General features: G+C 37.7%; 1 protein-coding gene across 1 annotated transcript in view; it reads left to right on the forward strand.

Annotated features, from left to right (window-relative positions):
• L3mbtl4 (L3MBTL histone methyl-lysine binding protein 4) overlaps positions 1 to 26320 on the forward strand; it is a 200255-nt gene that overhangs the window by 54266 nt on the left and 119669 nt on the right. Inside the window, exons 8-9 of the mRNA XM_028885131.2 lie at positions 3050 to 3135; positions 5252 to 5362. Of these exons, the coding sequence (XP_028740964.1) occupies positions 3050 to 3135; positions 5252 to 5362 (197 nt within the window). The remainder of the gene's footprint in view (positions 1 to 3049; positions 3136 to 5251; positions 5363 to 26320) is intronic.

Consider the following 26320-nt stretch of genomic DNA (forward strand, 5'->3'; position numbering starts at 1 on the left):
TTTACAACTCAAAGAATTTTTGCATTGGCGATAACAGGCTAGTTCCTGTATGTGTAGTCCATTGACATAGGTAGTCAGGGATTAATTAATTGATTAAAATGCTAGTGACTAGGCACCTCTTATGTGTGAGGCACAGATGGGTCTGAGGCGATAACAAGCACAATAAATTGATGACATCATTGCCAGTCATAGTATTCTGTGACTCTAAGTGGAATATTATGGAGTTGATGATAGGGGAAAACAAAGGCAAAAACAACTACAGATTTCTATTCCAAGTTTAGGGGTGGAAGAACAAGAATGCCAGTTAGCTGACCCTGAATGGTTACAATTCATGAAAAGTGGACAGCAGGCAAGGTCAGGGGCCTGCCGGGAGCAAATGCAGAACAGATTCATTAGTTGTTGGTGATTTCACTAGACAGGGAGTTGTGTTCATTTCTTTACATAATTTATTCTGCAGTGGCTTCAACTGGGTTCTGTTTTGAGCAAAAAAAAAAAAAATTGCAAAATGTGCTCTCTGAACTGAATGTGGCAGTTCACACCTGAAATCCCAGCACTCAGAAGACAGGAGGATAGCAGGAAGTCTGTGGCCAGCCTGGGCTACATAGTGAGAGTCTATTTTAAAAAACAAACAAACAACAACAAAACAGAAAAAAAAATAATATTAACAAACAATCTCTCTTGACAAATGCCAGAGGCACAATTCTCCCTACATAGATCAAAGAGTGGTGGGTGGCTAGTGATAACCTGGCAGCCTGTTGACAGTCTTACTTTAGTTATTTTGCCAGAAGGCATTCCCTACCCCCTCTTTAATTGTGTGGAGCTGAATATATATACAAGGCTTCTGGTGTTTGTGGCAGTATAAATACAAGAGCCTTGTTCTAATGTTTATTGTTTTAAGGAAGGCTTTACAGTGGTGAAGGTATCACATGCTAGCTCATATAGTGCTGACATGGGATCCTTAGTGATCACTCAATTGTGTGATCAGTGAATACCACTGCTCCTCCATATACACACACATACAGAGACTTCCGTGGGAGTGCCACTTTCTGTTTGGAACTTTCCTGTCAGAGGCCTACACACTGGGATGAGCTACCGAGCTTCTTTTAGTTCCATCCAAAATCCCCAACAAAGTGATGGGTAAGTGGTGTCTGCTGGGCTTCCAGGGTAATCCAAGCTGTTAGGATGACCACATCAGCCAGCCAGAGTTTAGTTGCTACTAGACACATAATCTCATTTTCTCAAAAATTTTTCCTGAACAGGGGCCCAGCAGCATTCAATAACCCTCCAAGCATTGGGTCAGGAGACGTTAGCTCCAGCTTTGATCTCACTTTTAGTTATTTTTCCTCAGATAAATCACACAAAATGTCAAGCTTCTCTTTCTTCCTCAGAAGAACAAAGCTTGGCATTCTTCTATGAAGGAGACCATGGAGTATTTCATTCACTTGTATGATGTTATCTAGTAGATAGCTTTACTGTGGCATCATCCATGATTTAATGCTACTTGGATGAGTAGTTGATGTTAACATGCTACTTTACCCATTCAACATATGTGTTTATGATCTACATTTCCTCTATCCTGATTGAATCCACTCCTTATTAGAAGTACCCTTTTACTGCTGGCTATTAAATGGAACAGCTGTCCATCATTTTAACATTGTTGTCTAGCACACCTATGTTTGTTGAGTCTTTCATTGTCTATAAGTATACTGATGGTTGTCATACTTCTATGGGAAGGTCACCTAGACCAGGAAGTTAGGGCTGTAAGGATTTGTGCTTGCTATTCATAATTCCAGTATTTTTAGATGATTGTTACAGGGGCTAAAATATGTTTCTGCTTAGCTTTCTTGGGAAAAAAATAATCAAAGATCTTCTTATACAGAATCTAAAACTGATCTTATCCATGTGTTGGGTTTCCTTAGACAAACATTACTATTTTAAATATTTAAACATAGCCATTAATCACCTGGAATATCTCTTATACATATGGACAATAATTCAACTGGACTATAGTTTTTTTTATAAGTGTAAGTAAAAGAGCACTTCATACAAATGTATAGAGTTTTCTAGTACTGTATTCAGGGGCAACAATGATAGATTTATAATATGAAATACTTTCATTAATTAAGAAAATAAAAATAAATATTTTCCAGTTCAGTTCAGTAAAGCAACTTTAAAATAAAACTAATTAGATAAAATAATGAGAAAAAGGAAAAAGGAAAGATGGAGCTGATAATAAATGTAATTACTGATTACTAAAAAAGTAAGGAAGAAGAGAATAACACAGTATCCATACATCTTTGATAAAGGCCGTTAATAAAAGAACATCAACCTCAAAAGTATCAAAATACTCAGCCAAAAGAAATTAGAAAAATAGGTTGTTTTGAGATATGTCAAACATGTATTTAAATATGGACATATGTATCTGAACATCTGTTATGTATGTATTTAAAATCGGTGATAGACTGGTTACTGTGTGTGCCTTGTTCCAGTCCCCCCAGCCCTCAGGAGCTGGACACAAGAAGATCCCTAGGGTTACATCATGTGAACCAGTCTCAGAAACCCCAAACAAATAAAGTAAAATGCAATGATAAATATAGCCATTTTGGAACATTGTACTTAAACAGATTTAATAGCAAGAGTAGAATGCAGCTAAGCATAGAATTAGTGGAGGCGTTGAAAAGGTCCTTAAAGTCCTTCATGTTCTCAGCACAATGTCAGCTGGCTAATCCTAGGTCTGGTCAGGGTCCTGAGAAGCATAACTCTTGGGAGTCATAGAGTCTTGGCTACCACCTAGGTCTACCCAGTGCTGACAAAGCCACCTGGCCTTGATGAGTGAATGAATGAAGTAGTGAATGAGTGATTGCACAGTTTTGCTTTAGTCATCCCAGAGGTTAGCCTAAGAATTGGGCAAGATACGTAAAATTCTGACACAAGAGGTAATGGTTGTAGACTTTCATAACACGTGGAGATCTATAAGGACTCTTCTGATGTGTGTGTGTGTGTGTGTGTGTGTGTGTGTGTGTGTGTGTGTGTGTGTGTGTTTTCTCAGGTTATCCCGATCCAGAAAAGTTTTCCTGGACAGACTATCTGGAAGCTACTCAAACAAATGCGGTGCCTGCTGGAGTTTTTAACACGGTAAGTTCCTTGAGGGTGCATGCTCCCACTGCCAATGCTTTGACAAGACTCTAATTCTTAAATCTAGGTGATAATTTCATAACCAACTTGCTTTGTATTTAATTAATGATACGGAGTTGGTATTTATTTGCTGTTGCTCCTACATTCCATCAAGGATCCCAGAGGCTCTAACCAAAAGTCCCATCAGCCACTGTTGGTGGAGAACTTGAAACCCATTTCTCAGGCCCTGTTGAGCTGAGAACTCTTGACTTGTGGTCTTTTGTCAGGGGGTGTTTGGATTGTGGTGGTAACATAATCAAATAGGTGAAATAGTGGGTGGGGTCTTTTGTGAGCATAGTTTTATCTACATGAGAGCAATATTTGTTCTGGCAATTGTGAGAATACCAGTGTTTATATTTCAGATTTACAGATGTCTATTTATTAAAGGCTTAACTGGGTAGAAATTAATTTGTAAAACTTTGTACATACAGAAGTGATGCAATTAGAAATACTTGTGTTCTAAGTCAGTGGGTTTTAATATACTCTTCCCTTCCAAATTCTACCTGTTTCTTCCACCTCAACTTACCTCTTTTTGTTTATTTTTGATTTTATGACACAGTATTTCTATGTAACCCTGACTGTCCTGGAGCTCTCTATGTAGACCAGGTTGGCTTCGAACTCACAGAGCTCCATCTGCCTCTGCCTCCCGAGTACTGGAAGTAAAGGCTTATCTTTAATCAGAACTTTATACATTAGGTATTTAAATAATTGTATTTACTGCATGTTTTCTGGAGATTAGATGAGATTGGAAGGAAAATGCTCTTTTATTTTTCTAGGAAAGGGTTTACTGGTGGATGTAGGGTGAGAAGCACACAGAAGAAAGACATCTGGGAGGCTAGTGATACAGGAGTTTCAAGGCTTTAACACTTCAGCAAGCAAGTGTTGCCTAATATGTGGTAGCTTCCTTTTCTCTCTTGACTTTATCCAAGTCTTCATTTAATTTTCCTATAGGAAAGATTCAAGAAAATGAAAAGATGGAAATATTATGCTACAAAGATACTTCTGGGTTCTAGCTGATTTTGGATCAGCTCAAATATGTGTATTTGGCATCTACAACCCTAGATAATTACATTCCTTGTGGAGGACAGTGATCATGTGGAGAAAATTAGGTCTTTTCAGAGACCCAATTATATTGGCATAGTCCATTTAGTAGGTGTAATAATGCTTTCAAAAGAAAATATTCTCCTATAAAAGCTGTGGTGAGGTTTACCAGATACTGGAGAATGGCTTAACTGTTTATTACTGACACATTAATAGAGATTTATTTTCCTGTTGCTACTTCTAGACTTGAGAAACTCAATATACTTTCTCACATAAAGTCAGCTGGACACTTTTCATGTGAAATAGCTGTTGAAGTGAAGCCCTTCTGCTCACCTAGAAAAACTGTTGGAGTAGTTTCACTTTTGACAGTTAATTTTTTTTTTAGGACAACTACTTCCTGGGCCCAATGGGTTTCCCATCCTATTTGCTTTATTGTTTGATTTTTATCATTATGGACTCTTGATCCCAAATATTTTAAGACATAAGCCTGATGTTGTAAGGTGAGACTGTGAAAGAATAGCATATGGCTTTAAATTACATCATAGTTAAATTTTAAGGGAGTGTTGATGTTGAACTTAAGCAGCTTTTCTCAAAGTTTAAGTTTAGAAAACATCATGTTTAGTTTTTTGAGTGACTTGCTAAATAAGACATTTCCTCTTAAGCTATACATTTTAAATGGGTAGTGGGAATAGCAAGCACAATCTTATTTTGTATTACTTTCAGAAAACGTCTAAACTAATGTAGAAACTGCATTAAGAATTTTGTCAAACTTTGACATGACCGTTGGTAAATTCATAACTGAATCTTTCTCATGTTTTGTAGCTAGTTCTAAAATGGCCAAAATTTTTTCTTTCTCTTTATAGGTTTTTGTAAACACTGATTTGAAAATATGCATAAGGTCCTATGCACTCTTAAAACTAAATCCCAACTTTGTTAAAGATCTGTGTGTTTACACCGAAACCGTGGTCCTGGCACAGTGCAGCCGGAGCGGCTTTTGCTGCCTTGTCATTGACTTTGTTACACTGTAATTCTGCAGAGGGCTCCTCATGGCTTTTTGCCCAACATGAAGCTGGAAGCCGTGGACAGAAGAAACCCCCGGTTAATTCGTGTTGCCACCATTATAGATGTTGATGAGTACAGAGTAAAGGTACGTCTTCACTTACTGCATCGACCCCCCCACAATATGTCTTCTGTTTCCCCCATCTTGTCATCTCCTTTACCTTCCTCAGTTTTTAATTCTAACGCAAAGTAGTTTTCCATGGAGAAAAGCCATTATGGATCTGATCTCAGTGATTGCAAGGATGTAAACTAATAGTTTCTCCAAGGCAGGAGGCCAGCAACAAGGTGCTGCTTTCAAATCTCTGTAGTTGGACTTTTTTGTTGGGACCATTGCTTCCCCAATAATGACATGGAAACTTACTATTAATTATGAAAGCTTGGCCAATAGCTTAGGCTTGTTTCTACCTAGCTCTTATAACCTAAATTAACCCACATCTTTTAATCTGTATTATTTTACTTGGCTTGGTTGCCTTGACTCTCTACTGCCCATGCTGCTTCCTCTCCATCAGGCTGGTGACTCTCCCTTTCTTCTTCCCAGGGTCCTCTCTGTCCAGAAATCTTGCCTAGCTATTCACTGTTTAGCTTTTTATTAAACCAATCAGAGTGATATATCTTCACAGTATACAAAAAGATTAATCCATAACACCTCCCCCTTTTTGTCTAAATAAAAAGGAAAAGTTTTAACTCATCATAGTACAGCTATATACAATAAGAACAATTATCAGATATTGTCTAAATAGAAAGGAGAGATATTAACTTTAACAAATGAAACTGTGTACAGTAAGAACAATTATCAAGTAAGAATTATATTCACAATGTCCTGTCCATTTGTATTTGGCAAATTCAGAAAAAAATACTCCATTTCTATCCTGTCTTTATTAGTCCAAAGTTTTGAACTAATTTATATTCTATCATAACTAAGAAAAACTATAACTATCTAGACTTCAACCCCATCAAAGATCCAGAAGGATATAATATTACCTGAGTAAACAGGAATTGCAGAACAAGCAACTTACAAAACTATAGAAATGACAGAGCCATCTGGTTGCCTGGACAGTTACCCAAAGTTCCTCTGCAACATTGAGGCATCCATCTTCGGCCTGTAGTTCTAGAATATCTGTCAGATGTTTTTGTGAAGCAGGAAAATTTTTAAAATTGTCCTACCCTGTCTTGGAAAAGTTAGGTCATTGCTCTTTTGTGTCCTCCTTGTCCAGTTTTGACAGCATACTGTCAGCAGTTGAAGCAAGGGCAGTTTCTTGCTCAAATGGCTAGCTCTTGCCACAAAGAAAGTAAAATCCAATTGGAGGTTCTTTGATGCCCATCATCCTTTTTTTGTAGGAAATTGGTGCTGCCAGAGGCAGACATATCTCACTGTCATGAAAAGCCTTAATGTTGTTATAGTATTTTAAATGCCATATTCTATAGATCTTTGAAGTGTTTGAAGGTTACCTATCTATCTAAAATATATCTCTGTATGACATTGAAAACATACCTAACATTACTATAAGTTTGATTGTTATAGATGACTAACTATTAGCCTGTATTTTTTATTATCCTAAATAGCTTTCAAGGACTAAAACTTGACATTTTTAAATAAGCTGAATAGGTACAATACCTTAAAGAAGAATGGAAACATACATACAATATGACAAAAAATAACCTTAAATTTGTATCAGTATACAAAAATCATACCAATGTAAAGTATTGAGACTAGTGATTATTCAAAAGTAGACTCGACAATCCACCCTTTTATCCCATCATTTTTGTGCTTATCTCCCATTTTTCCCTTTTAGAAAGAGATCCTTGAATCTAATCTCCTTTGTTTAGCTTTCTTTGACAATAACTAATAACAATTTGTAACCAACTACCCTAAATGATGACAAACATCCATAACCCACTGAAAAACCAAAAACCACTGACCCAACTTCTTGGGAATGTGGGCATTGTGTTCTCTAGACTGCTTCCTGTTGTTTAGGGGTGCTAGAATCTTTGGGGGACCCTGGGAAAATTTGGATAATGGTAAAATCCTGGGTAGAACAGTCTGTGAAGCTAGACCATCTCAGCCAGTAGCCTTGAACCTGTTCTGGATGCAGAACTCTGAGGAAATTGTAACAGAAGCCCTCTGAGAGGCTACCTGTTTTTATTGGTGTCTGGTCACCTTGCCCTGAAAACAAATAAACTTTCAAAGGTAATATACATGTCTGCATTAACATAAGTATGGAATGTCCTGTATGCACAAGTCAGTTGAAGATGATTTTTTGTTCTATGCTTGAGGAGGTAAAAGGCATCTATCAACTATATGTCCATTTGGACTGCATAACCAAACTATAATTTAAATCTCTATCCATGTCATATGAAAGGATGACATGTAATAGTAAGTCACATGGACTCTATAGCCTACATAATTTATCAAGTCTCATATCATCTCTGAGCTGTTCTCATGCAGAGGGGTCAGCTAATACACCTACCCTGTAGTCTTTCTTGACTTCCTCCCCCATGTCTATAGCCAAAATACTTAGGAGATCTCTCCCCAGGCAAATCTGATCTCTATTAACCTGGAAAGAATCTACAGCCTTTCATTTCCTATGGAAACAAAAGCATAACCTCTTCACCAATGTAATACATTTTTTACTTCCATTTTGAAGTTAAGGCATTCCTAAAGTATATAGGTTAGTTTGATCCAGCAGTCCCTTCCACAATCCAATGTCTCAGCAGCTGCTGTCTGTTTACCAGTATTAAAAAAAATTCAAAATTAACAAAGTGCCGTATAAAGTCCAAACCCCCTGTGTTATAATATTTCCCATTCTTATGTGGCTTATTCCTTTTCTTAATTATTGCTTTATTTCTCTCTTTAAAACTTTATTATTTTTAAGCTATTTATTTTTATTATGACTGTCTATACATTTTTTCCTTTTTCCCCCTAAGCCTAAACGCACTGTAGCCTGTTTAGAGTTTTTTTTTTTTTTTTCATCTGAGCCTGCCTTACTGTGCATCTGTATCCTTTCCTGTCTGCATGAGCAAAACTTTAAACCACTGCCAAGCTTAGCTCATGGCACACTGTTGGCTTAAGCCCACAAGCAGTGGCCCGAGATGCTTCTCTGTAAACATGGCCCATATGAGAGACTGTGGGACTAGTAAGCTGTGTTTGGCTGTGTAGCGGTGTGTTTGGAACCTTTTTGTAAGCTTTCTTGGGTCTTATGTGGAAATACATGCCCCTACATTGGATGCTATTTGTAGTCAAACTATTTTGTCTTGACCATCAGGTCCCCAGTAATGACATGGAGACTTACTATGAAGCCAATAGCTTAGGCTTGTTTCTACCTAGCTCTTGTAACTTAAATGAACCTTTATCTTTTAATCTACATTTTTTTACATGGCTCGGTAACCTTTTCTCTCTGCTGCCCATGCTACTTCCTCTCTATCAGGCTGGCAACTCTGCCTTTCTTCTTCCCAGGGTCCTCTCTGCCCAGAAATCTTGACTAGCTATTGACTGTTTTATTAAACCAATCAGAGTGACAAATCTTCACAGTATACAAAAAGATTATTTCACAACAAACCTCTATCTGCCTTCCTTTCTCTTCCCATGTCTTTGAGTATTTGTATGCAATCTCTGGATTGGGCAGGACCATCACTGAGAAAGACTCTAAGACATTTCTAACTTGGATATTCTGTCAGTTCTCCCTTAAAAAAAGATTTTGTCTTCTTATTGTTAGCATTACCAAATTTTTTCTTGAAATTATTGTCATAATTTCTATGAGTCTTTGTTTTCTGCTTTTGCTTAAAAAAAAAAAACAAAAAACAAAATGTACTTTGGCCACTGTAGCCAAAAGTTAGGGCTGAATTAAAGACTTGATGAACAGATTTCTCTATTGTCCTTGTTGAAGACACACATTTTAAGAAAATGAAATGGGGAAAATGAAATTTCCCTAAAATGAAATCATTTGATCCTTTTTATATAGAGAGCAGAAAGCATTTGTCAGCTTGCCTTTATTATATCTTGTAAGGAATAACAGTTAAAAACAATTTTGCTTCCAAGCACTGTTTGTTTTCATAGTAATAAACCAGTGAAATAAACTGCTTTTTATGGGCATTCTATCAAAAACGTATTTGTTTGATGTCAGTTGATACAATTTAAAGGAAATTTTATTTCATTTGCTTTATCTTTAATTTGAATAATTCATTTTGTGCTGTTACAGGTACATGAGTTTGGTGAAATTCAGAGACAAGTGTAGTGCCTCACTAGAGATCATTGGAAGAATACATGGGGTGATTCTTTATTTGTCTGACAAAATAACACGTGTGTTCAGCAGCCAAGTAGCTGTTATCTCCCATAATACCTCTTTATCAACATGCATCTTAAATTTTATTTTAAGCATACCATTCAGGTCTTATTTGGGCTTACCATTGTTGACTTCTTGGCACTCCATGTGGAAATACACTGCTTCTCAGGTTGGCTCTGCCATAGTTATAACTGTTGTGTTCAGTTATTAGCTTTCACTTTAAATTTATTGCATTTCAGTTTTAATAACATACAAAAATGATCTAAGTTTTTATTAAAGGACTATTTTATTGATACTCCTAAGAAATGTATTCTGGTTTGCACTTCATTATTTGTGGCTGCCTCATTATGTGGAAAAATTGAATTAGCCTATTTATTATCTTAAAATATAATTTGAAAAGCTTTATCTCTTCGAGTGAATTTATTGTATTTCTCATTTACTATCTCAGCATCGAGCTTTTAAAATCTTTTGGGCATTTAGCATTTAGTTGATCATTGCAAAACAACATTTCATTTTTCTCCTCACTCTTTTTCATTCATGGAAATTGTTTGTCCTTATTGGAGGAAAAAGAATTGAAGAATACTTAGTACCTGTGAAAGTATTAAAGCCATAATTTTTATCTCTGTGGAGTTGGGCATAAATGAAGGCCTTTAGGATTTTAGAGTTCAATTAAAATGTTTATCCAAGTGGGTACCTTGTATAGCGTGTAGTCTATCAAGATGTACCAATGTTGGAATATATTTAAGTGTCTTGCGGCCTCACACACAGCCTTAGCCTCTTTCTTGCTGCCTGTCTTTTGGCAGAGTTTGTCTGTACCCTCTACTCTCTACCTCTTTTCTGCCAGTCATACTGATGGGTAAATATTTGTCTTGCTCCATGAGGTACAGGGTAGATCTTTGAGCTGACCATTTTCTAACAAGACACAAGGGTCAAAAATATTAACTCAATATCCATTCCACAATATCCCTCCAGAAAACAAGGTACTAAAATGAGGGCTGGGTTTTTTCTCTGAATTCTTGTGTACAGAAGCTGAAGGTCTTTGGCAGGTGAGAAAACATTTGAAGCTTTTTGGTTTTTTATCTCAGTAATTCCTACATTCCTCAGTTGATATGATGATCACATCATTCTGTGATTTTTTTCCTCCTACAAAGTCAGTGTCTTTCTAATAATTTTTAATTACCGGCCCATAGTAGACAATACCCTTGTGAAAAGAGACGTGGAAGAGGGGTAGCATTGATTGTACCTTGGGGTTCTGACTATCAACTGTGTGTAAGCTCTACACTATCAAAATGTGTAAGCTCTTTCCCCCTTCTCAACCCTTCCTCATTAATCCTCTGTTGGGAATTTAATTCTACAGAATGTTCTGAGAAGTGCCACAAATTGATCTAGGTTTGACTTCTTGTTCTGGCTCTTTCTTAACTTTGCCATTAATTTGATAATGTTACTCCACTGGTATCTAGGTATTATAGTAGTATACGAAAGGAGCATAGTGGATACAGCGGAAAAATTCAGGAGTTATGGAAACTGAAATAACAGAGCAATGCCCTGTGCTGATGAACGTGCACTTGGTTCTGGACTTAGGCTCTCCAGTGTACTATCACCGTTGTGTCTTCAGAGCAACTCTTTTAAGAAGTTTTTGTCACTGCTCTGCAGTTGGTGAGGAGAGCTTAAGGAACTTCAACATGGTTTCAGGGAGCTAAACTCTGAGCTGAGGGTTAAGCGATTGAGCCATTGAGCTGAGCAGGGATAAGCTATTGAGACAGAGACCTTAGGTTGACACTGCTTCAGGGATGGGATGGTCAGCAGCCAGATTCACGGCCACGTCTTTTCAGTTCACTTTCCTTTCTGGCCAGCTGTCTGGTTTTCATTCTAAGACTATCCATTTGGACAACTGTGTCTCTCCAGGAGGTCAGTTGTGAGGTTTTACTTGCCATGATTGGATATTAAAGTGCCATTTCCTCCCTTATGTTGACTGGACTTATTAATTACCATGGTTACTCTCTAATAAATATTTATGATGGACTCGGTGCTTCTTGTTCAATTTATAGGCAGCCATTATGTTTAGTAATTACTCTTTTGTTTGACTGCACATTGCACTCTGCCTTATCCAAAACCCATTACTGTCATCTTATCAGGAAATGCACATTAAACTACAGTAGATGGGTGGTTACTTTGAGGAAGTTTTGACTCTATTCAGGGGCAAAGAATATTCGTCTATGAAAAAGTAGAAAGAGAGTAATAGTTGATAAATATTTGCCCCATGGGAACTGAAGCTAAGCTGTGAAGTAAATTATAAATGAATTCCAAATAGATGTTTTAGGAAGTTCTCCTGAATCATTAATAAATTGAGTCTCTTCAGCAAGCCTTTTCATATTTAATGCATTAACTGGGTGTATTTGTGGTATTTCTAAATGAAATAAAGGCATTATGATCAAGGAAAATTGTCATGGTAAGTTGTCCACTTACATGGCTAGAAATTATTTTGGATCTTAGATAAGACTGACAAGTTGAAAATATTTTGATTCAAAGAATCTTTAGGTATGCTAACATAAAGAGGTCCAAATATAAGTTGGCGAGTGTTCACTTAATTTACAGTTGCCTATCTATACTTGACCTCTGTGAGTCCTAGTTTAAGTGTCAAGGAGGGGGGGTAAGCTCTAGAATAAGTCATCTATCTCATTTGCCAAAGCCTCTTGCTGTGACCCATTTCTGGAAACACTTTTGAAACATGAGGATAGGAGATGATATTGACCTTAAAAAAGATCGTTCTTTGGGTTGTAAACTTTGTAATTAATGGCCATTATGGTGTCACAATAATTGATGACTGTCGTCATCTCGGAAGAAGACAGACACTTTTTAAAAGTATTATGACCAATTCATGAGAAGATAATTTTTATTTCTGGTGAAACTATAAATTAGTGTCAACTATGATGTCCAAAAAAAGTTGAAGTAGGTAGATCGTCACCTGGTAAAGATGCATTAGTGTAAGGGCAATTATCATAAACAGCAGTTGTTATAATACTTATGATGTTTACCTCAGCAGGAGTCCATGGCTGTCCTTCACATGCTATATGCTTTCTAATTCTCCAGTACCTTGCAGTCACCCTGTATTGTACATGATGCAGAGAGTGCTAGTGCTGGGAGCTTAAATAACAAGGGATCATAGTGCAGGACACTGGTGTCCTGGTTCTATAGCCCAAGCTTCTAACCCAGGGGCAGCACATTTTCTGTAAAGGGCCAGAGAGCAGCTATTCCTTAATCATGATCTTGTGGTGAACCATGTGTTCAGTGTCCCCACAGGCAATATCCAAAGGGTTGGATGATCCTCCAACTGGGTCCCACAGTATATTCACATGCAATAAAATATACTTTTTTGTTAGAGCCACTTTTAGCTTGTACTATAAACAAGAACAGATGGCAGCAGGACCCTATTTGGCCTATAGTCTATAACCTGCCAACTCCTGTCTTAACAGATACCATGTTGATCGGATGATGAGATGAAGCATTGTCATCTGCAGCATAGATAGCTTTATATCCTTCTACCACATCTTCTGTTTGATTATTGAACCAAATCACACCTATTTTTGCTTCAATCTAGTTTTAAATATGTTTTCTAGTTAAAAAAAGAGGTGTAAGATATGATGCCTGCTATGTCAGTAGTAATTTATAGTTTTAAAAGAAATGTATATTTCCCAGTGTGAAATGATTCTTATCCATAATTTGAATGGATCAAATAATTTGAATGGATTTACAGCCCAGCTCCCAAAATGATATGTAATCATTCACATGGTAGGCTTACCTATCACCTAGAACCATAATCGTCCCAACAAATGTAGGGAGAGAGTTATCTTCCAAACTCGTATTAAAGTTGTTGTACTTAGAACAGAAACAAAGGCCAGACAGCCAAATTCATGACTGCAATGGAGGTAAATTGTCAGACCTCCCCAGGAGCTCCCTCATGCTCACACCCATGTTACCAGCTGTCCTGAGAGACCAAGCAAGTGTCTGGCATGATTATTTGGCTGGAGGCTTCATCTGAGTCATGAGGCTAGCTAGACTAGAAATAGAACAGTTCACAGCTTTCTGTGCAGAGCACTGTCTGTGTAGAAACTTCTTAAATAAAATATAATGGTGTTGCAGCCTTTCTCTTGGCTTATGTGGGTTTCAGAGCATCTCAGTGCTGCTACAGATTGTATAGTTACAAAGTGGACATGTACACGTATAAAAATACTTTATTGTGTTTGTGTTTCTGGGGTTAATGGGTAATTGAATAAGGACACCATGTTAATCTAACCATTCTTAAACTAATAAGACAGGCTGCCTATACTCTATGTTATCATTTCATTCAAAACTGCATATTTGCTCAAAAAGTAGGAGACCCTTGACCTGCTGGCAGTGACACCTTTCATTCCTTACCTGTCACAGGACCCAGTGTAGAATGAGTGCACCGAGTGTTTGTTGAAGTTGACTTTGGAGGAGACCTACACATTCCCTGTTGTTCTGCTGAGCTTCTAGAAGTGTGATTTCCATCCAGCTGCAGTTCTGACATTTCTCTTGCCCTTACTAATACTGACACTAAACTCATTATGCTGAACATTGCCTCTTTTTCTCACATCCTACTTTATAGCACTCTATTCTTACACTGGAGGATTATCTCCCAAAATAAATAACTGAACACAACCACTTCAAGATGGACTAGCTAGGCACAGTTGTGAACTTCTCCAGCCTATTCCAAAACAGGTGCCATTTCTTATAAGATAAGAAAAGATGATAGGCTCAGACAGCCTATAAATTGTGTAACATCAACACAATTTATATCCAAGTTGTAGTCATATTTTGTTTCTGTTGCTACTGTAACAAATAAATACAAATATAGTGGCTTAAGGCAATTCAGAATATGATATTACATTGTGTTAGGTGAAAAGTCTTTTGGGGATTAAAATCAACTGTTAGGCCAATTCCTGGAAGCTCTGTGAAAGATTCCCTTTCCAACTTCTAGTGTCTGCTTTATTCATGGGTTTTTGGCCCCTTCCTTTGTATGGAAGGCTTACAGTGCACTGACATCTTCAGAGCAAACTCTGACACTCCTGCCTTCCCATGATGAGCATTGTGATTTCTTTTTTTTTCTTTTCTTTCTTTCTTTCTTTCTTTCTTTCTTTCTTTCTTTCTTTCTTTCTTTCTTTCTTTCTTTCTTTCTTTCTTTCTTCCTTTCTTTCTTTCTTTCTTTCTTTCTTTCTTTGTTTTTTTCGAGACAGGGTTTCTCTGTGTAGCTTTGCGCCTTTCCTGGGACTCACTTGGTAGCCCAGGCTGGCCTCGAACTCATAGAGATCCACCTGGCTCTGCCTCCTGAGTGCTGGGAATAAAGGTGTGCACCACCACCGCCCAGCGAGCATTGTGATTTCTATGGGTCTCCCGAATGATACTGGGTAACACCTTCATTGAGAGCCTTTATTCATCACCTTCAAGATCCTTCTCACCCTGCAGAGTAGCACTTTCACAGGATCCAGTGGGTTAGGAAGGGGGCATCTTTGGGAGATCAGATGTCATAGTTTCTAAGGGGGAAAAGCGTATTCTGGCTTGGAATTCAAGGGTAGAGTTCATCATAGAGTGGAATTCATGATGGCAGGAGTTTCAAGCAGCCGGTCACATGGCTTCTACAATCAGGAACAGAGTGTAACACATGCTGCTACTGCTCAGTGCCCTTTCTCTACATGTAACAGTCAAGGACCTCAGCCAAGGAATTCACCACCAACAGTAGGTGGTTCTTTCCATGTAATTCCTGGAATCAAGATAGTGTTCAAAAAGAATGCACAAAGGCCCATCTCCTGTGTGATTCTGAAGTCTGACAAGTTGACAGTCAACATTTAGCTACCACAACTCTACCCTTGTCAATCTGATACCCAAAACACATCACATTTAAGATATAACCTTCTATCTTTTGTTTGCATACGCTCATAGACATTTTACAGTAATATAAAATCCATTTGGTCCAATATTGCAATTCCTTTACTCAGTAACATTTCTAACACTTTGAAGGTTGAAAATCATAGGCTGGGCATGGTGTGCTACATGCCTTTAATCCCAGCACTTGGTAAACAGAGGCAGGTATGGATCTCTGTGAGTTCTAGACTGGCCTGAACTAAATACCATGTTTTAGGCCAGCCATGGCTACCTGGTGAGACTTGGTCTCAAAAAAAAAAAAAAAAACAAAACCTATAAAGAAAACCTATATGACCTCTTACAAAGTCAAAACCAAGCTAGACACTTCCAGCTAATAATGAATGACACAGTATAAAAGTTCTTATACTAAAACAAAGTTCCATAACATAACAAGGTATGACTGGGAAACATTCAGCATCATAGACACCAAATCCTTCAGCTCCATGTCTGACATCTGGGGACTCATATGGAAATTGGCTGAGTTCCAAAGGTCTTAGGGAACCTCAGTACTCCAGCTCTGCTGCCCTCAGTAAGACAAACAATCTCTTGGGACAGCTCCATCCCATGCCTTCAGCTATCTTCAGTAGATGTTCCATAGTCTGAGCACCTCCAGTGTCCTGTAGTCTCCATAGCAACTTAGGCTTCATCTTCACAGCTTCCTAAACTGGCCACTGGTGCCATTGTTGCAGGCAGTAGACCCTACAATACATCACCTGGCCTTGTCTGTTCTCTCTAACTTCCTCAATCTTGTTTCTTTCATGTCTTCAAACTAGTACCATGTGGATAATGCCAACGAACTTGGGATGCTGCCAGCTTGAGATGGAGCCTTGTTGCATCTGGACCATAGATGCATCGGCTCTGTATCTTAACCCTGTGAGATACTTGCCTAGGCAGTTGTTTTTGAGGGGAAAAAAAACCACTTGGCTTTATTAGTGTAGATGATTGCATCTTTACAAGTTAGGTGGCTCTCATACGTGGGGGCTTGCCTTCAAGTCACTTTTTCTATTGTCCCAGTGCCTTGCCTTATCTGAAACTCTATATTTGTTCATAAATCTTTATTCCATGTAGAAAATTAGTTGATTGTCCTTAAACTCAATTCCACTCAAGTACTGAGTGACACAGAAGAATACAACAAAACATGTAGCCAAAATACCAAAAGAGTAGCTCTCGTCCAGTTTCTGATAGAGACCTTTTTTTTTCTCACTGAAAATTTATGAGTTAGACTTCTGCTGTGTGCATTTCTCTTAGCATCACTGTCTTCCAAGCTTACACCAGGATAGACCAGTAAGCTCTGCATCAGAGTGCGTGGATCTTTCTGACCCAAAGTAGCAAACTCTTTCACTTTCCCACCATAGAACAGTTACAAGACTCCAAGAAACACATAGTCAAGTTTTATCATAGCGGTCATCTCACTTTTGGAATCAATTTCTGTCTTAGCTTTCTTTTCCCATTGTTATGGCGCTATACCTTCACAAAAGCAACTTCGAGGAAAAAGGGCTTATTCCGGATTGTAGTTTAAGGGTATGGTCCATCATGGTAGGGAACTTAAGGCTGCAGAAGCTGGGAGCAGTTGACCACATTGCACTACATTCAGGAAGAGAGGGGGATGAATGCTACTGCTGTCAACTTTTCTGTTTTCCATTTATACAGTCCAGGCTTCCAGCCGGGAAAGAGGTAATACCCCACGGGCATGCTCAGAGACTTGTCTCCCATGCCATTCTAAATTCTGTCAAATTGACAATTAGCTTTAGCCATCACAACTTGGTTATTGCTCACTGTCATGTGGTAGTTAAGAATAAAATATTCAGTAAAAAGTAGAAGTGATGAAGCATAATGCACTAGCAATAGCTTTTGTTTACTGAGTATCTCCAACGTAGAACAGATCATTCCAGGAAATATGGGCTCTAGAGGCAAGACTGTGTTTTGGAACCTGCCCTCACTGTGTGGTTGGGGAAATGGAGAAGACTCTTAGATCAGTTCAGTAGTATATGGCACAAAACTTCCAGTGTGGGAAAGTCATTTCCAAAGTAGTGATTGTGAACAAAGGGTGACATCTGAAAGTAGATGTCATCATAAGTGGAACAAAAGCATATAACATGCCTTATTTCATTTATATTTGCAAGCACTGGATACCTCTATTTACTATCATGTAGCAACAAAGATTCAGTCTCTTTTGATGTATATGTATATGAGCATGTATGGTATGTGTAAAATGCAGTCTAAGTGGTTCTCTCTAGCAGCCCTACCACTTACAACATTGTTAGGATATGAAGTTTATGGATACATTTAAAATTAATGCCTCTAAACTGGTTTTCAGTGTGGCTGAGTCACAGTGACAAGCTTTGGATGGATTTCTGGTTAAGAGGATGGAAGTCATCAGCTCTCCTGCTCCTTCATCCCTTAAGAGAGAGTGCTGGTATTTCTACTGTGTTGGTTTCTGTGCAATTGTGTTTAGCTATTTTCTTCTATGGTTTGGTCCTCTGGAATCTTCTTGTTGCCTTTTATTGCCTTAAGATCCTCTTACTGGCATTTCCTAAAGCCTTGTTCTTGTACTTTTTTCCTTTCTGTACTGGTATCTCTCAAGCCGAATTGCATATTTAAGTTGACCATTAAGAATTTGTAGTTTGGAAATCTTCCCCACATGATTTTAATACTTGTGTGACCTGAGCATTTCTGCTTAGTCTTCTCTGTCATAATGACCTCATCTATCCATTGCCTTCGTTTTCAGTACTGTATATTCGCACATAGCTTTCAAATTTGTATCTATTGCCATGAACTCTTCCCTGACCTCCAGTCTTACATCTTATTGCTACTCTGTATCTCTTTCATTTTTAAAGGTAATGTTTCCTAGGCTAAAATCCTGCACACACCTGAATCTTCCCTAGATGTTCTCAACTAATGACTGTCTCATCTGCCTAATTCACCAAACTAAAAAGAGTATTATTAACATCTACCTGTGTCAGAGCTCTCATACATAGCCAAGCACCACATACATGGTATTCTAACTCCAGATAATGCATACTGAGCTCTACTTCCTCCATATCCACTCATGCCTGCCACCCCAGTGAAAGGTAATAGCATCTGTCACCTGCATCACCATGGTTCCCTCATGAGGCGGGGCTGTGGACCTGGTTAGACCATATGAATTCACACAACTCAAAAGTTCCAGCAGGACCTTAAACATATGGGCTGGATCATAAGGTTCCCCTGTTTCCACCCTTTAGTATCTTCTCATTACATTTGCTAAAAAAAGTTATTCACTTTAGTAGATCCTGCAGGCTGGTCCTGACATAAGTCCCCGACTTCTCTTATTCCAACTTTATTGCATTTAAAGATAACTATAATATTTGGAGAAAATGGAAAATATGACCCTTGGACCAGTGCCTCTTGACTTGTTTTAACAATTTCCCATTCAAGTTGATAGTGATAATTCACTCACAAGTATGTTCTCTCTGATTTTGAAACTGTCAATATCTAGTCTTGAAGAACTGGCCACATGCAGCAGTCTTGTGAGAAATGTTAATGATTTGATAACCGACTTCCCTTACTGGCATTGTTTATTAGAATTTTGATTATTAGGTACATCTTGATTCTAGACTCATTCAATTGAAAGCAAGACAGGGAAGGAGATGTGTGATCCAACAAGGAAAATAGAAGACTTTGTGTTCCAGAGCACATCCTAGCTTGTACGGGCAGCAGATGGGCTTTCACAGATATACAGAAGTGCTCAGTTTTATATGAACATACATTTTAAATGAACCTTGAAATCTAATCAGATATGTGGAATTACTGTGTTCATAAGCTATATAGAGATAATTTTAAAGACATTCAAAAATCTGTACATTTGGAGGCTGAGTTCAATGATATTACATAAGGAATCTCCACTTTAGCCAAGCTAAACTGTAGAAGGACCACAAGTTCAGGTACAATTTGGGTTACAGGATTAAGCCTTGTATTGAACAAAGGAATGAAAAACAAAACAAGAACAAGCTTATTTCTTTTAGTTCAATACAAGGCAATGGCCATTTGTCTTCCCCTTGAGAGTCTTCCAGGAGTTTCTCACTTTGTGGAGATGGTAATTTTTGTCATGATAATTAGGGAGCTGTTTATTTAAAGATTTCTTTGTAAGCACGAATTCAGCACTTTGGCTGGCTAGACAAAGGTAAAGAGTCATTCTGAGAGTTCTTAAAATTCATCTTGACAAAAGTCCAAGAAAACCTTAACCCCATTCTTGAAATTGCACTCCAGTTCCCAGATCAACCCAATGAATGAATCTCCCACCATCTTCTTTTAGTGTTCATTTCCATATGATCTTGCTTCCCATTCTCTGGGAAAAGAATTCAGTAAAATTGCTGATATTTCTGTGGCTACATACACCTTTATATTAGTTGCTACAGATTTTTCCTGATCCTAACTGAAGAAATTCACTATCTTATCACACGAATTTAATTTTCATCATCAGATTATATGACAGGAAGTTTTACATTTGCTTTATTTCTTTTTAAGAAATCTTAATGTTTTTTATTTTTTAATTACATTTTTTTTTCATACAATACATGCTGATCATACATTTCTCTTCCCCAAATCTTCCCAGATCCTCCCCATCTCCCCCTACACCAAACTCCAAGCCCTATTGTTCATTCCTAAAATTCAAACAGAAATTCAAAAAGCAAGAAACACACACACACACACACACACACACACACTCTCACACAACCCCCCACAAAGATGGAAAATAAATATACATGCTAAAGACAAAGAAAACAAAAATGCCCAAGGAAAGCAAAATGAGACAAAATGTCTACAAAAATAATACTGAGTTCTTTTTGTGTTGGGCAACTAGCCTAGGCATGGGGCCTACCCATCACTGTGGTAATTACCCACTGATACTCCACTGGGGAAAACTTATTTTTCCTTTGCCAGTGGGCATCTATTACAGATAGCTTCTGGGTAAGGGGTGGGAGCCTGTGTCTACTTCCTCCTCTCAGTGCTGGTGCCTCGTCTGGATTGAGTCTTTGCAAGGCATGAACAGTCTGTCACAGTCTCTGTAAGTTCCTATGTGTATCAGTCCTGTTGTGGCTGGAAGACTCGATGTTCCTTGGTATCATCCATCACTGCTGGCTCTTACAGTCTTTCTGCCTCCTCTTCTACATAGTTCCCTGAGCTCTGAAGGGTGGGGTTTGATGAAGACATCCCATTTAGCACTGAGTGTTTGAAAGTCTCTCATTTTATGTGCATTGTTCCGTTATGCCCCTGTGTGAGTACCCATCTACTTATAAGAGGAAGCATCTCTCAGGACTGAGTGAAGCACTGATTTATGGGTAAAGTGGAATTTCCTTAGGAATCTTTTTGTTTTCCTATTTCCTTTTAGCACAACAATAATTGTATTTGGTTCCCCCCCCCCCAGGCTCATGACCTATCCAATGTCAGGGTCTTGGCCACCCTCACTGTGGCAGGCATTGGTTCCATCTCATGGAGTATACCTTAAATCCAACCACAGAGTAGTTGACTACTCCTCTAACATTTGGTTCACTATTGCACCTGCATGTCACAGGCAAGTCACTGTTATGTCATCGGGTTTGTAGCTAGGTGGATGATCACCGTTCTCCTGAAGTATGCACAGTACTTTTCAGTGCCACAGACATTAGTCAGTGGTGGTGAAGCCTCTAGTTAGGCACCAGCTTTACACCTCTGTGCTGGAGGAGATACAGATGTGTTATCTCTAGCAATGGGGTCTTACAATCAGTTTGTGGAGAGCAAACAATAGCCTTCACAATAGCCTGTGAGAGTTGGGGTTGCCATGGGGCATCTTTGGCCAGTGACTCAATATGATGCAACCCATTCCTGGTAATGGAATGCTTACTTGGTAGCATAAGATGTCTAACTGGGACATTGTTGGTTGGCTCCAATTATATTAATTTAATTACATAGGGAGGTTCTATGGTGGCAGATTTCCAGGTGGCCCCTCAAATGGTCCTTAGTGTAGTTTTCCCTTTCCATATTTCCTCCCTCATCCTTATCTTCATTCTCTTCCCTGTTTATTTCTCCTATTCTAGTTTCCCTGTTTCTAGGTAACAATATTGTAGCAGGAATCTTAAAAGTTCTTATTAATAAAATCAAACCCGAGGCCAGTTATTGGGGTCAATGCTGGTAGATCAGAGAGACAGAAAAAGCCACAGCTATCTCACCTTGCCATTTCCTCAGCTGGTCCTGTTTCCTCAGACTGGAAGCCTCTAAGTCCTTATCCAGAATGAATCTCAGCTGAACTGTGTTGCTCCAAAGCCTAAAAGCTTAACCAGCCAAATGCTTAACCAGCCAAATGCTTAACCAGCCAAATGCCTCTAGTTTCTGGTCCTCACGCCTTATGTATCTTTCTGCTTTCTACCACCACTCTCTGGGATTAAAGGCTGGCTTTCTGGGATTAAAGGCGTGTGTCCATGCTTGGTTTTTTCCAATGTGGCCTTGAACTCACAGATCCAAATGGATTTCTGTCTCTGGAATGCTAGGATTAAAGGCGTGTGCTATCACTGCCTAGCTAGTGGCTTTTCTGTTCTCTGACCCCAGATAAGTTTATTAAGGTACATAATATTTTGGGGAACACAATACCACCACACAATATATTCTATCAATATTTCCTTGGGAGATCTTCTCCTTCTCCTAATCCCTTACTCTATACCTAACCTCTGTGGTTACCTAGGTTGTAGCACATTTACCTAAGGTATAAAAGGTAACATCCGCTACAATATCAGTCTTTTGGGGTTTGGATTACTCAACTCAGGATGATTTTTTTTCTTGCTCCATCCATTTACCTGCAAATTTCATAATTCAATTTTTGGTAACAGCTGAATAATATTCCATTGTGAAAATGTACCACATTTTCATGATCTATTAGTCAGTTGTTGGACATGTAAGGTGTTTCCAATTTCCAGCTATTATCAATAGAGCATCCATGAGCATGGATGAGCGAGTATCTAATAGAATGTAGAAAACTTTAGGTTTTTGCTCAAGAGTTGTATAGCTGGATCTTGAAGTAGAACTAGTCTCAGCTTCCCGAGGAACCACCACAGTGATTTCGATAGGAGCTGTACCATTTTGTACTCTCACCATCAATACATAAGTTTTCCTCTTTGCCCACATCTTTGCCAGCATGTGCTATTATTGGTTTTATTGTTTTCTAGCAATTCTGAATAGTGTAAGATAAAATCTGAATATAGTTTCGATTTGTATTTCATTGATGGCTAGAAAAAAAAACATTTCTTTAAGTGTTTATCACCTATCTGTATTTCATCTTTTTAGAACTCTCTACTTAGTTATGTATATTTTTTAATTGGGTTATTTGTCTTCTTGATCTTCAGGGTTTTTTTTTTTTTAGTTCATTATGCACTTTATAGGCTAACACTCTCATCAGATGTATAATTGGTAAAGATCTTTTCCCATTCTGTAGCCTGCTGAAGTTTTCCAAATGATGGTGTCCTTCACTGCAGAAGCTTTTCAGTTTCATGAGGTCCCACTAATTCATTGTTGCTCTGAGTGCCTGTGCTTTGGTATCCTGTTCAGAAAGACTTTTCCTACGCCAATGAGTATAAGACTATTTCTCATTTTGTCAACTATTAGATTCAGGGTATCTGGTCTTGTTGAGGTCCTCGATCACTTTGGGTGTGTGTTTTGTGCAGGGTGATAAATATGGATCGATTTTCATTTTTCTACATGTAGTCATCTAGTTTGACCAGCATCATTTGTTGAAGGTGCTGTCTTTCTCTCAATGTGTATTTTTGGTATCTTTTTTTTTTTTTTTTTTTTTTTGCTTTTTCGAGACAGGGTTTCTCTGTGTAGCTTTGCGCCTTTCCTGGAACTCGCTTTGGAGACCAGGCTGGCCTCGAACTCACAGAGATCCGCCTGCCTCTGCCTCCCGAGTGCTGGGATTAAAGGCGTGCGCCACCACCGCCCGGCTAATTTTTGGTATCTTTATTAAAAGTCAGATGTCCATAAGTACATGGACTTATACTATTTTAGTCCTCAGTTTGAGTCCAGTAATCAATATGTCTGGCTTAATGTTAATACCAGGATGCTTTTATTGCTATAGCTCTGTAGTACATTTTGAGATCATTGATGATAGTACATCCAGCAGTTCTTTTATTGTGCAGATTGTTTTATCTGTCTTGGGTTTTTTGGTTTTTTTGGTGGTATTTTTTTTTGTATTTCCATATGAAGTTGAAGATTATCCTTTCAAAATCTGTGAAGAATTACATTGAAATTTTGGTGGAGATTGCATTGAGTCAGTAGATTGCTTTGTGTAGGGTGGCCATTTTTACTGTATTAATCCTACTGACCCATGAACATGGAAGATCTTTCCATCTTCTAATGTCTACTTCAATTTCTTTCTTTAGTGTTTTAAAGTTTTTATTATACAAATCTTTCATCTGCTTGGTTAGAGATATCCCAGGATATTTTTTTGAGGCTATTGTGAAAGTTATTGTTTCCCTGATTTCTTTCTCTGTCTGCCATTTGTATGTAGGAAGACTTGATTTCTCTGTGTTAATTTTGCATCCTGATACTGGACTGAAAGTGTTCATCAGCTCTAGAAGTTCCTAGTGGAGGTTTTAGGGCTCTTTATTTGTAAAATCATATTATCTTCAAAGGAAACTACTTTGGCTTATTTTCCTATTTGCATCCCCTTCAGTTGTCTTATTGTTCTAGCTATGACTTTACATACTGTATTAAACAGATACAGAGAGTGGACATCCTTGTCTTGTTCCTGATTTTAGTGGAAATGTATTGTGTTTCTTTTCAATTACTGTGTTACTGTTGGCTGTGGGCTTGCTATGAAACATATTTATTGTGTTAAGATATGTTCCACCAGGACTTCTGTTATGAAGGGATGCTGGATTTTGTCAAAGGCCTCTTTTTCACATCTTATGGGATGTTCATGTGGCCTTTAACTTTCAGTCTTTTTTATGTAGTTCTGTGGTAGATTGTTTTTATTGCTTTAATCTCTGGACTGAAGCCAACTTCATCATGGTAGATAATATGTTTGATGTGTTCTTGGATTTGGTTTGCAAGTATTTTATTGAGAATTTTTGCATCTGTGTTCACAAGGGTTATTGGTTTATATTTTTTCTTTCTTTGTTGGATCTTTGTGTGACTTAGGTATCAGGGTAATTGTTGCCTTATAAAAAAGATTAGAAAATATTCCTTTAGTTTCTGTTTTGTGGAATGATTTGAGGAGTGTTGGAATTATTAATTACCCTTTAAAAATGTCATAGAATTCTTCATTGAATCTACCTGTCCCTGGGCCTTTTTTGGTTGGGAACTTTTAAATAATGCTTCTATTTTATTAGGGGTTATGGGTTTGTTTAAGTTGCTTAATTTTATCTTGTTTTGTCTTTGGTAGGTTGTATATATTACAAAATTCATCCATTTCTTTTAGGATTTCTAGTTTGGTGGAATAAAGATTTTAAAGTACGTCCTTGTTATTCTCTGAATTTCTTTTGTATCTGTTGTACTGTCTCCCTTTTCATCTTAATTTTATTAATTTGGATCTTCTTTCTTTGTCTTTTAGTTAATTTGGCTAAGGTTTTTATCAATCTTAATATTTTTCTCAGATAATTTTTTTCAACTCTTTTTTCCATTGGATCTTTGTAATATTTTGTTTTCTTGTTTATTTCTGTTTTGTTAATTTCAGTCCTGCTGTTTTTTTCCCCTGAGATTATTTCTTTCTGTATACTCTTTTGTGGTATTATTTTTCTTGTTATTCTAGAGCTTCCAGGTATGTTATTAAGTTAGTAGTATGAGATTTCTCTAACTTTTTCATTTGTCCCATAGGTTTGGGTTTGTTGTGTTTTTATTTTCATTGAATCCTAAAATGGTTTTAATTTTCTTCTTGATTCTTGTCTTGATGCATTTTTTTTAAAATTCAGTAGTGAGTTGTCCAATTTCCATGAATATCTATAATGGATGTTATTTCAATTTTCTTGTCTTTGTTTAGATTTGCTTTGTGTCCAAGTATGTGGTCAATTGTGGAGAAAGTTCTAAGAGGTGCTTAGAAGAATGTATATGTTTTTGTGTTTGTGTGAAATGTTCTGTAAATATCTGTTAGGTTCTTTTGGCTTAGGATGTCAGTTAGGTTCAGCATTCTCTCTTTAGTGCTTGTCTGGATGACCTGTCTATTGGCAAGAGTCAGGTATTGAGGACTCCCACTGTCACTGTATATGGGTCCATATGTGATTTTAGCTCTAGTAATGTTTCTTTTACAAACTTGGATGCCCCTGTGTTTGTCACATAAATGTTTAGAATTGCACTGTTCCCTTGGTGAATTTGATGAGTATGTAGTGTGCTTCCCTGTCTCTTCTGATTTAGTTTTGGTTTGAAGTCTTTTTTGTTCAGATATTAAGATGGCTACTATGACACAATTCCTAGGCCCATTTGCTTGGAATACCTTTTCCATCCTTCTACCTTGAGGTGATGATGTATTTGATGTTAATGTTTCTTGGATGCAGCAGAAAGATTAAACCTACTTTCTAATACAAGCTGTTAGTCTGTGTCTTTTTATTTGGGAATTGAGACCATTAATATAGACTGTTATCATTGAGCAGTGTTTATTGATCTCTATTACTTTGTTGGTAGATGTGGATATTTCTGTCTCATGATTTAATGTTCTGGGATTATTTAATTCCTTGTGTCTTCTTGGGTATGTTTCACCTCTTCAGACTTAAGTTTCCCTTTTATTGAACTGTACTATAGATACATAGTGCTTAAATTTTGTGTTATTATGGAATATTTTTCTTTCTCAGCTGATTTTGGTTAATAATTTTTTGTAGAGTGTACTA

This window comes from Peromyscus leucopus, chromosome 13 (assembly GCF_004664715.2).
Source record: "Peromyscus leucopus breed LL Stock chromosome 13, UCI_PerLeu_2.1, whole genome shotgun sequence".
Lineage (NCBI taxonomy): Eukaryota > Metazoa > Chordata > Mammalia > Rodentia > Cricetidae > Peromyscus > Peromyscus leucopus.